Raw genomic sequence first — 12,595 nt, forward strand, 5'->3', positions numbered from 1 at the left:
TTACCTGTAAGTGAAGATAAAAAATAAAATATAAAAATAGGAAAAAAGAATTAAAAATTTTAAATGAACTTGTTTGATGAATATTTTTAAAATTACAAAAATTATAAATCTAATTATATGCATATATACATATTAATTTTTGTTTGCAACAACAATAACTAGAAAACATGATTGAAAACATAAAAGAAAAAATTTAGAAAATATATAATTAAAATAAGACTCATTATATGTCGATAGAAATTGGTAAAAATAATTTATGAATGACGTGTTATTCTTTAAAAAAAATTCAAAACTTAACTTATTTTATTTAAATTATAAATATTTCAAATTTACACATTACCCTTATGTGCTTCTTGGCTGTACCATATTGAAAATATAAATTAAAAAAATAAAAATTCTATGGAGGAGCCCTTCGCTTAACTTTAAATTAATGAGGATATATATATATATATATATATATATATATATATATAAATTCCAATCATGTACCAACTCTAATTTATGTGCGAGTAATTAAATCTCAACCTACAATGATGATCTTTAGAGATTTGATTTGCTGAGAATTAATAACGTTAATTTTCACAAAAATTAAACATAATTCCATTAGTATTAACCTGTGCAATATTAACGAAAATCTGAATATCAGCTGCGAATCCTGCATGTATGAGTCGGCCGGTTCCAAAATCAATACACCCATCACCTTTTAAAACAAGAAAAAAAAAGATTCCAACACCAATTAATTAAATTGATCTATAGATTTCAACGAACCGCAGTAGTATTCCTCCCGATCTCAAACGTCAAATCGTTTTCCGACGGCGTCAAATTCAAATCCAAACACAAAACCCTCTTACTATTCGACCTCTTCACGACCGCCGGCACGGAAGGAACCGCCGCAGCCAGCCTTTCCCCGGCGACGGCGGCGCGGTGCCGCCTCATGTGGCCGCCGAGGGCCTGGCCATTGGCGAACTCGAGGCCGCAGATGGAGCATTCGTGCATCTTGGGCTTCCCGGGCGACCGGAGGAGCTGGCCCGGGTCTCCGGCGACGATCCGGTGCTTCTTGTGGCTGGCCCGGTGGCCGCCCAGCGCCTGGAACGACCGGAACCGCCGGTTGCAGGTCTTGCACTGGAAGAAGCGGCCCGACGCCAGCGGCGAGGGCTGAGATTCTCCGACGCGGGAGAGAAGCATGAGGGAATTCGCCATGTGCAGGGACTGGAGCCGTGCTTGTTCTTCTGCGTCTGTCTTCATGGCTAAGGAAGAGATTAAGAGATTAAGAATAAGAATATTAATAATATTGATTACAAGGTTGTTTGATTTTAGTAAGGAAACTGAAGATTTGTACTTGGCGTTGGGAGTGAGGAGCAAGGTGGCGTGGGCGCGGGGTGGTATTTATAGTGTCGAGGAGATGGGCGAGGGTATTTCTGCGTAAGTCACTCTAAGCTGTCACAATTCACGAGACTTGTGTGTGCGGGTCCCACTCGCACTCCCAGCGCGTAAGCGCTCTCCGCTAGCTTGGGCTGGAAGTCATTATTTATGAAGTTTAGATAGCGCTGTTAGTGGAAGACAACCAGCAAAATCCAACCAACGCCCCTTTAGCTTTTTCTATCATTAAGTTTTAGAAAATTATTAAAAAACTTTCTCAAGTTTAATTTTTTGTACACAAAATTAATTTTTCGTTATCTAATTAAATATATGTTGAGTAATAAAAAATAATATTTTAAAATAGCATTAATTTAATAATTTATTGAAAATTGATTAAACAAATCGAAAACTTAATCGATTCTTGAATTGGCTACTTCAGTCAATTTAATAGTTTTAAATAAACTAATTGACACCAATATAACAAAAAAATATATTTTATGAAATTATAGTTTATAATGTAATAAAAATAATTATAAATATATATTTTAATTTGCTCACTCTCATTGTATATTAAGAATTAATTCGTCAATTTAATTTGATTCATTAATTTCTAAATAAATTATTGGCAAAGTGTGCAATCAATGTATGTGACAACTCACACATTTGATTAACATGCTTCCTTTTATGCAAATCTAATAAATGTATTCCTTAAATTGCTTGGATCAGTATAATGAATATATAATTTATTTATTTGTACTCAAATATTGATTGCTTTGGTTCTCATTGTTTTGTTCTATTTTTTTATTCAAAATTATTGTAAATTAGCATTGCAATTTGCAATATATATTTTCTCTCTTTAATTTATTATTTTTCTGAAATTTAAATGTTTTGAAAGCATGAAACGAGTCCATGGTCATGAAATTTATAAATATATCTTGAGTAAAATTAGTGTAAAAGAAGGTGTAATTATCAAAACAAATGCGATTGCTATAAAATTTATTGACCACTAGGGGTGTATCTGGTCAACTCAAAGGAGGAGAGGGAGAGAGGAAGAGGAAACTAAGAAATATGATATAAGTCTTCCTTGGAAAAGGGGAAAAAAAAACTCAAAAGCAAGGAATGGAAATTAGGTAAAGTGGGTGGAGAGAAATGATAAGATCGACTAAGAAGCGTGTGTCTGCGAAGAGGGTGGGTCCTATGTAAACTTACACGGAATACAAGACTAACATATACTATGAAAAACGTAATAATTACTTCAAAGACATGACATTGCAAATATAAATCGCTTATATATATATTTCATAAGGAGAAATGCTCCCCCTGAGTTATGCACTTATTCAATTTATGTCTTTTCTTAATTATCAACTTGCTTTACCCAACGTTATTAAGATTTTCAATGAACTTAAACTTGGCATGAATGCTTTAGGCTTATTGGACCAAAAAGTCACAATGATTATTTCTTTGAGAGTTCTAAGCTTATATTGCCTCTATTGATATGAATTTCAATGCGTGTGAGAGGCACAAGTTCAAATGGCTTGTCTTTCTTATCGTTCATGCATAGGTTTCTTTGAATTTTGTTCTATCATCCAAATTGAAACCTATATTAATCATTTTAGCCATTTAACTTAATTCATGAGGATGAAACTCTAAATGATTTTATATAAATTTTGAGAGCTCGGAGGAAAATTGAATACTCTTAATAAGTAAATTTCTATTATGTTCATAAGAGTCTTTAAAATAGGCAGGACATTTTTCAGGATAGGAAGTCTAAAGATATTGTCCTAACTGTTTTAGCTAAGAGCTCTAAAGTATATAAATTTTGACTGTAGCTCCTTGGTGATTGAAAAGTATCCTTCAAGTATGATCACTATTTTGAGTAAGGATACAGACCATGGAATAGGATGAAAACTTTACCGAATGTGATCGTGGTTGGTAAAGATTCCCTTTGGAGGATACGGTGAACCAAAATTAGAAGATTTTTATAATTTAAGCATAAAAGGGATTTTTTTTTTTTAATTAATCAGTGAAACTAGAATCCCTTAGTGGTTGCTTCTAATTTTGATTATGGAATGATGTCTTTGAATAAGCACTAGAAATATTTGGAATTTATGATCAATAGTGCTTCAAGCCTAGAGTGACGACTAAACATTTTATTAGGGATTTTAGGCTCTCAAGATAAGCTTAAGACAAGATTTTTAACTTCATTTTATAAAACTAAAGTTTGTGCAATGGACAGAGTATGCTTAATTTTATATATTCATATTTAAGCGTGAGTTAAGCAATTTGAAATTTAAATACAAGGCAAACATGCTGTGTCCATTTGGAAGTGGATTTTTATTCAAGCAGCCAATAATTTCATATTTCAACCAAGGAATATATGCATTAAGTTCAGATTGATTATTTTGCTTAAATTTTTGTATTGGTTTGATTTTTTAAAATACTTAGTATGTAAAATTTTTGCAGCATAGCATTCTTGTTTTCCAAATTTGTGATTTTCAAATTCTTTTCTTTATTAACAAGAATTTGTGATTCAAGTTCTTTCAATGATGCATCATTCTTGTTTTTCAAAACATTGTAGCATTTAAGTGTTTTAACAAGAGACTTATGAGTTCTAACATATTCAACTTGCAATTCCACATAAGTTGGCATGCTTTCACTATCAGTACTATCATATGATTCACAATCAGACATATCATTCAATTTAGCATATAAATCATTTTCCGATTTGTCTACTAAAGCATAAGGAATAGAGACAACCTCATTATCAGTTAAAGCAAAAAAACAATGGTTACCTCCCTCAAGATCAGTGGAGCTTGAATTGTAAGGAAAGATGACTCCTTTTTGCATGGACGCTCTATATCTCCTCTCAAGTTCATCCCAAATCTGCTTGGCATTGCTACACACCATAACCTCACATAAAATATTAGAATCTAAAGCATGCAGTAAGGTATTCATGGCATCAAAATTTACCTGCACTAAGTTCCTATCATGATCATTCAGTTCACACTCAGACTTAGGAACATCAGTACACCCAGTAGATTTCATAGGCACTCAATTACCCTAATCAATGACTTTCGAAAATTTTCAATTTAAGGCTTTCACATACACAGTCATTCTGAATTTCCATATAGCATAGTTATCACCACAGAATGCTGGTGGGTGTGTGACCAATCCTCCCTCGTATGAAGGGGATGTTTAATTCTAATTTACGAGGTTCTGATACCAATTGTTAGCTTTGGTGCAATCCCAAGACACAAGGGGGGGTGAATTGGTATTTAAAAATTTTATCTCCTAGGTTAATCCACTAAGAACAGTATTATACAAGCCTAAGGTCAATCTAGTGCATGTAACATAAATCAATGTAAATATACAACGAAATTTAAACTGTAATAGAAATTTAACCAAGCATGCACAATAAAGCTGTAAAGAAAACGATACCCAGAAATGTTATCGAGGTTCGGCAAACTGCCTATATCCCCACCTTGGCTAACAAGCACAAGAATTACAACTATAGGCTCACTTAACGGGTGGAGCAGCACCTAAACAACTAAGTCAATTAGTACAGGGCTGACCTCAACCTTTATAACCAGGTCAATTAACACAAGGCTGACTTCAACCTACACAATCCTTCTGGGCTGGATTACCACCCCCTCAGGCCACGCCTGGAATACAATAGATTTCTCAATAAAATTTGTGTACAACAAATGTACTTCTCTACTAAGCAGATATGTACTTCAATACACACAGTATAATCAATACACTACCAAAAGATAGCATTTGATAAGTTCAGTGTAGTCTAAGAGTCTACTCTCAAATAATTATGCAAATATTGCAATCAATGTGTGAGAGTGTAAATGATATGATCTTTGTGTCAAATAATAATTTCAATCACAATGCACAAACAGAGAGCACAAGAACACTTAAAATATCTCAACAAATAATTTTTCTCAATATAAACCATAGGAGATGTTCAAAAATAGTTTGTAAAATATTTATTTGATCTTTGTAATAAAATGATAATCTCAATCAAAAGGTATAGCAACAAAGATCTTCAGCACGCTAACAAATATCTCAAAATATTTTTCTCAAGATAAATCACAAAAGATATTTGAAATCGGTTTGTAAAATAGTATTTACCTTCAAACACACTTCAAATACCTTCAACAAATATTTTTCTCAAAATGAACCATAAAAGATATTTGAAATTGATTTGTAAAATATTATTTCACAACCAAAATACAATATAAAATCTTGAGTATTGCAATGAAAATGCAAAACTCAAAAGCCCTAAGAAATTTTTCTATGGAAGGCTTATTTACGAAAACCCCTAGAAAAACTAGAAGCTTACTCTCTATAAAAAATAAATCTCAATCAGACCAAGCAAGAGAGAGTTTAAGCTTGATGAGATAAAACACAAGAATTCTCTTATAAAGAAGTATTTGCAATATGAAAGAGTAAGAGAAGTAGTATATGGCTTGAATATGAGATTTTGGATTTTTGAAAATCAGAGGATATTTGCTAATTATTATTGCTAATCTCAAACTAATTTTTGCAAATGAAGGGGTATATATATAGAGTTCCCCAAAAATATAATCGTTCAAGACATGTAGGGTATTATTAGGATTGTTTAAAAACATTTTAACACCATTAACCTTATTTAAAAAATTTAACTGCGGTAAAAAAAAAAATTTTCCAACCTAAGAGCACCAGTCGATAGGACTTGAGGTTCGGTTGAGTAGGTGACGAAGTTTGGTCCACCGGACGAAATTTGAACTGAAGGTTCGGTAGACCAGACTAGGGGTTCCAAGGCGATTTTTCTATTTTAGCGTTGTTCTGTCGACCAAATGATTTTGAACTATGAAGTTCGGTCAACCAGGGCATTGGATTCTCCCACGTATAGGTTTGGTCGACCAGGGCATTGCCCATTTAAATTTCTTTGGTCAACCGAGAAGTTAAAAGTTGACTTAGTGGGAGTTCAGTCAACCAGGTCATATGAACTTGATTCAGTACGGTCGACCTAGCTATGGTCCAAATGTTAACCGCTTGACCGATTCGGTCGACCGAAAGATTTACACTGTGAAAGTTCGATTGACCAAACATGCAGTTTTAATGCATTTTGGTTCCAACTCCCTTATACATTCACCCTAGTCATATGATGTTTATTTTTAATGTAATAGGGAACATTTTCATGTAGATTTGTGGGTCATAAGGTCAGTCTAAGGTATTTGAGAATTAACCCCAAAAATCTGGCATCGGTCGACCTTTCCCTAAGGTCCATCTATGGTCTTGAGCTTATAAACCCTATCATGCATATAATGCTTTAATTATTACATACCATTTTCCTATGTTACTATTACAGACCCAAAATGATAAATATGAATTACAATGAATAAACATTTTGAGTCTTCGTCTTCATGATACTTTCGATTAGTCATGCACACAAACTCATCAACCATTAAATATCAAAGTATTTGTCATAATCAAAACGGGATATGACCAATAAGGTCGACAATATGTAAATATAAGTGGCACTAAACACACATTACAATTGAAAATTTGGGGTATCTTCATCCTTTTACTCTTTTAATTTCAAGGAATATATTAGGTCGTATGCGCTTCAAGTTTCTCATGGATTCCATAGCATTCATATCATCCGTGCGTGTTAAATAATGATCCTACTAAAAAGGATCAATGCACGAATGAGATAATTGTATTTTGTCATTATCAAAATGGGATCATACTCAAAAGTCAACAATCTCCCCCTTTTTGATGATGACAAACACAAAAGTAAAATGCATAAATTTCAAAATACACATTGTAATTCAATTATGTCCAGAAAGAAGACACTAAGATTGTAGAGACCCGGATAATTTTCATAATTTAATAATAGGAGAAGGAGAGAAAAATAATTAAAATGGGGAAGAATTAAACAAGGTCTTGTCGACGAACACAGGGGGTTCGTCGACGAGCACACATAAGGGTCTCATCGATGGGGACGTGTCTCGTCAACAAGAAGATACCGAGAGGCTGTTTTCCAAGTTCTAAGTTTCATCAATAAGGAGTAGGCATTCGTCGACGAATTTCCTTCTTGACCTCGTAGACGAAGTGACGTGGCTCGTCGACGAAGGCCAGTGTATAAATAGCCTAAACTTCATTTTTAGTTGGAAATTTCACACACGAAACCCTCCCTTTCTCTCCTCACTTCGTTACCTTCCCCATCTCTCTAAGTTTTCGGGCCGAATACTCGCCGGTTCGACGATCCGAGGCCACCACGACGCTCCTGGGAAATTTCTCTGCAAGTCTACTGGAGAGAGGAAGAAGAAACTAAGAAATATGATATAAGTCTTCCTTGGAAAAGGGAAAAAAAACTCAAAAGCAAGGAATGGAAATTAGGTGAAAAGTGGGGCAAAAAAGTGAGTGCAGAGAAAAGATAAGATCAACTAAGAAGCGTGTGTCTACGAAGAGGGTGGGTCCTATGTAAACTTACATGGAATACAAGACTAACATATACTATGAAAAACATAATAATTACTTCAAAGACATGGTATTGCAAATATAAATCGCCTATATATATTCAATAAATAGAACAATTTACAACATCTCTTAGACTAGATACTAGTTCTAGTGACATTTGAAGAAAGTAATTGTGTCATCTAAATATTCTCCTAATATACTAAAAAAATTACTTTAGAAATTGTTAAATGAGATCTTATAATCAAAGAAAATCTTTTTCATTGACATATGGAAGCTACTCACACTTCTCTAGTTTGTCAATAGGGAGTAGTAAGAGGACCATATATATATATTAATAATGAGTGTAAAGTCAAGACTAATTAATGGTGCTAACCTAAAAGTATAGCCACAAAGAAGTGGGTCAAGTAAAAAGAAGGGCTACAAGGTTAAAATATAAAAGAGCAGTCATGTTGTCCTAATATTAGTAGGTTGATGATGAAGTATTTAAAGAAATGTTAAATAGATTGAAACAACTAGGGCACCACTATAACTAATGACACAAACATGTCCTTTCTATATAATAGTTACAAAAGGGCAAAGATTAAGTGCTTATTAGTCTCATCATTTTGAAACAAGATCAAGTCCTTCAGGATAATCAATGTGAGCCATTCATCTGTCGTCTAATGAAGATACTCCAAATAATAGATCTCATATGATAGGGTCCATGCATAATCAGATGGGATCCACTGTTTTGAATGTTTTCATAAGATAGAAAGCACTAATGGAAGGGTCGTCTAATTTTTATCCCATCATTTATGTTAATTCAATTAATGAGAAATCTGCATACCTTGCAACCTAATATGTGATGGACTCCAAACGGGGTGAAGAGTCATGAAGTTATAACGAAATTTACTTAGTAAAGTGAAAGTAATATGTAGACTCACATATGAATATGTTCACAAGCATCATGTAGAAAATACACACTAAGCGACACACAAACAAGAAGTAAACATGGGAGTCAAGCAATAAGCAATAAAGCTACACAATACTCTCAAATAATTATGCAAATATTGCAATCAATGCGTGGGAGTGTAAATGATATGGTCTTTGTGTCAAATAATGATTTCAATCACAATACACAAACAAAGATCACAAGCATACTTCAAATATCTCAACAAATAATTTTTCTCAATACAAACCACCAAAGAAATTCAAAAATGGTTTGTAAAATATTTATTTGATCTTTGTAATAAAATGATTATCTCAATCAAAAGGTATAGCAGCAAAAATCTTGAACACGCTAACATATATCTCAAAATATTTTTCTCAAAATAAATCACAATAGATTTGAAATCGGTTTGTAAAATAGTATTTATCTTCAAGCACACTTCAAATACCTTCAACAAATATTTTTTGTCAAAATGAACCACAAAAATATTTAAAATCGATTTGTAAAATATTATTTCACAACCAAAATTTAATATGAACTCTTGAGTATTGCAATGAAAATGCAAAACTCAGAATTCCTAAGTTTTTCTTTGGAAGGCTTATTTACGAAGCCCCCTAGAAAAACTAGAAGCTTACTCTCTATGAAAAATAAATCTTAATCAGACCAAACAAGAGAGAGTTTAAGCTTGATGAGATAAAACACAATAATACTCTTACAAAGAATTATTTGTAATATGAAAGAGTAAAGGTAGTAGCATATGACTTGAATATGAGATTTTGGCCTTTTGAAAATCATAGGATATTTGCTAATTATTATTGCTAATCTCATACTAATTTTTGCAAATGAAGGGGTATATATATATAGTTCCCTAAAAATATAATCGTTCAGGACATGTAGGGTATTATTATGATTGTTTAAAAACATTTTAACACCATTAATCCTGTTTAAAAAATTTAACTGCGGTAAAAAAAAAAAATTTCCAACCCAAGAGCACCGGTCGACCGGACTTAAGGTTCGGTTGAACACATGACGAAGTTTGGTCGACCATGCGAAATTTGAACTGAAGGTTCGGTCGACCAGACTAGGGGTTCCTAGGCAATTTTTCCATCTTAGCGCGGCTCGGTCTACCAGGTGATTTTGAACTGTGAATTTCGGTCAACCAGGGCATTGGATTCTCCCATATGTGGGTTCGGTCGAGCAGTTCATTGCCCATTTAAATTTTGTCAGTCGACCGAGAAGTCAAACATTGACTCGGTGGGAGTTCTGTCGACCAAGTCATATGAACTTGGTATAGTACGGTCGATCGACCTATGGTCAAAATATTGACCGCTTAACCGGTTCGGTCGACCGAATGATTTACACTAAGAAAGTTCGATCGACCGAACATGCAATTTTAATGCATTTCGATTCCAACTCCCTTATAGATTCACCATATTCATATGATGTTTATTTTTAATGCAATAGGAAACTTTTTCATGCAGATTTGTGGGTCCTAAGGTTCGTTAGAGGTATTTGAGAATTAACCCCAAAAATCTGGTGTCGGTTGACCAGGGTGTTCCCTAAGGTCCATCTACGGTAGTAAGCTTATCAACCCCTATCATGCATGTAATGCATTAATTGTTACAAACCATTTTCCTATGTTACTATTACAGACCCAAAATGATAAATATGAATTACAATGAATAGACATTTTGAGTTTTCGTTTCTTTAAGCGCATGTGCTTGCACCATATGATACTTCCGATTAATCTTGCACACAAACTCACCGACCATTAAATATTAGAGTATTTGTCATAATCAAAACGGGATATGACCAATAAGGTCGACAATCTCCCCTTTTTTGATGACGATAAATACTTGTCTACTTCTTCCCCTTTTGGAAGCAGCAAAAATGGCCTAAATAAATATTTAAGCATATAGGAAAATAATCATATGAATACAGGAAATGTTTGGGAAAAGGTTTGTAGAAAATTCGGCTGCATGCCGTTTGAAAATAGAACATTTCCCAAAAATCTCTGTTAACAAGTGACCCGATTGAGTAAAATATTTTCAAGATATCCAAAACTATGTACTCAAAAAATTCAGTATTCTCAAAACATGAAATAGAAATATAACTTTTAGTCATTCAAGAGATAGAATAGTCATACAATGCAAAATAAATGACAAAGATAACTTCAGTAATTTAGCACACAAACAATACAACTGGTCATTTAAATGATCTAAATGACATGGAAAACATAATTAGACCATAAATATGCACAAACCATTTCAATTGACACAAATCATAAGACCCGTGAAAGATTTGAGTTAAAAGAACATGACATATGATACCAAAAAGAAGGTTTGAGCATAACACATTCTAACTAGTTCGCTTACATTTTTATGTGAAGTTGCCAAACAAGTTATGTAATTTAAAACATATAGTATATAATAATAATAAGGAGGCAAGAGAAAAAGTTTGAGTTTTGAAAATAATTCTTGCCATAAAGTATTACAATAAATATATATATATGTATATATATAAATATATATCCCCCTTATGATGTTTGCAAAATAGTGCTGGGGTTGCTTGCTAAAAAGAGACTTTAATTTAATGCAAGCAAGCAAAAATTTTCTGGTTTGACAATGAAGCACAAACTTAAATATAACTAGAAAAACCAACCATAAAGATCCTAAAGATATCAGGCAATTCAAAACAAGGATCATACGACTACACAGCTGATTGTGGAAAAACACCATATTTCAACTTAACAATTTTCAATGTAACCATTTTAGTCAAGCACATACCACATTTGATTCAACACCATATCTAAGTTAAAAATTTTGTGAGCATAATATGATAGGCGTTTTAATTTTAGATGCTCCCCCTATCAATTTGAAATATTGCTTAGATACTATAAATTACTTATACTTTGCAAGGGGCTGATTTCATTGAATATGCCAAAGTATAAGTGTGCACACAAATCATTCTTCAACAACTATATTGGATATTTATTAACAATATTTATCTCTAATCAGCATAGTCATCCCTATAGACAACAAGTGCATCGGAAATAGATATTAAGGCATTCTATGCAATTCATGACCCAAGAACATTTCATATCAAATCATAGAACTTTACGTGCAAGATATAATGTTTTGGGATATCAGACGAGCCTTAATATTTCAATAAACTATAGTGATGCATGTGAGTCCTATAAGTTCTTTCTATAGGAAAGGTGCTCAACTTGCCTAACTACTTGATGAGGATGAAACTTAATTTTCAAATAGTTTCACTCATCTTTTCAAAAATATTTTAACGTTAATTTTATCATAATCATCTTTAACACAAGGTTTTATGTGGGAAAATCCTGGCGAAATTTCGGCAGCATGCCGTTTGTATGTAGGACATTTTCCTATAAAACCTGTACCTGATAGGTTCAATCAAACAATCTATAATTCAATTTAAGGCACACGAGAACCTATATCCATAACCAGCATGCAATTCTAATCAACTCATGCAAGAGGCTTTCAACACAGGCATGCAATCCAGTAATATAATCAACAAATGATACAAAAGATAAACTATCCATTATAAGATATACTCATTTAATGCATAATGAATAGTAGGAATTAAGTGTTTTTCATATGAAGGCATATGGGCATAAAAGATAAAAATCATGAGAGCATTTAATGTATATATATTCATAAGGAGAAATGCTCCCCCTAAGTTATGCACTTATTCAATTTATGTCCTTTCTTAATTATCAACTTTCTTTAGCCAAGGTTATTATGATTTTCAATGAATTTAGACTTGGCATGAATGCTTTAGGCTTATTGGACCAAAAAGTCACAA

General features: G+C 33.1%; 1 protein-coding gene across 1 annotated transcript; it reads right to left on the minus strand.

Moving 5' to 3' along the window:
* Positions 1–576: 576 nt before the first annotated feature.
* LOC131149573 (zinc finger protein ZAT11-like) lies at positions 577–1,356 on the minus strand. The gene has a single exon (XM_058100134.1). The coding sequence runs from the start codon at positions 1,243–1,245 to the stop codon at positions 760–762; it is 486 nt and encodes a 161-aa protein (XP_057956117.1). The 5' UTR covers positions 1,246–1,356; the 3' UTR covers positions 577–759.
* Positions 1,357–12,595: the final 11,239 nt, after the last annotated feature.

The sequence above is a fragment of the Malania oleifera genome, chromosome 2 (genome assembly GCF_029873635.1).
Source record: "Malania oleifera isolate guangnan ecotype guangnan chromosome 2, ASM2987363v1, whole genome shotgun sequence".
NCBI classification, from domain to species: domain Eukaryota; kingdom Viridiplantae; phylum Streptophyta; class Magnoliopsida; order Santalales; family Ximeniaceae; genus Malania; species Malania oleifera.

Bases quoted from the DNA above. Each gene is read 5' to 3' on its own strand.
- LOC131149573 (XM_058100134.1), bottom strand. From the start codon at position 1,245: ATGAAGACAGACGCAGAAGAACAAGCACGGCTCCAGTCCCTGCACATG.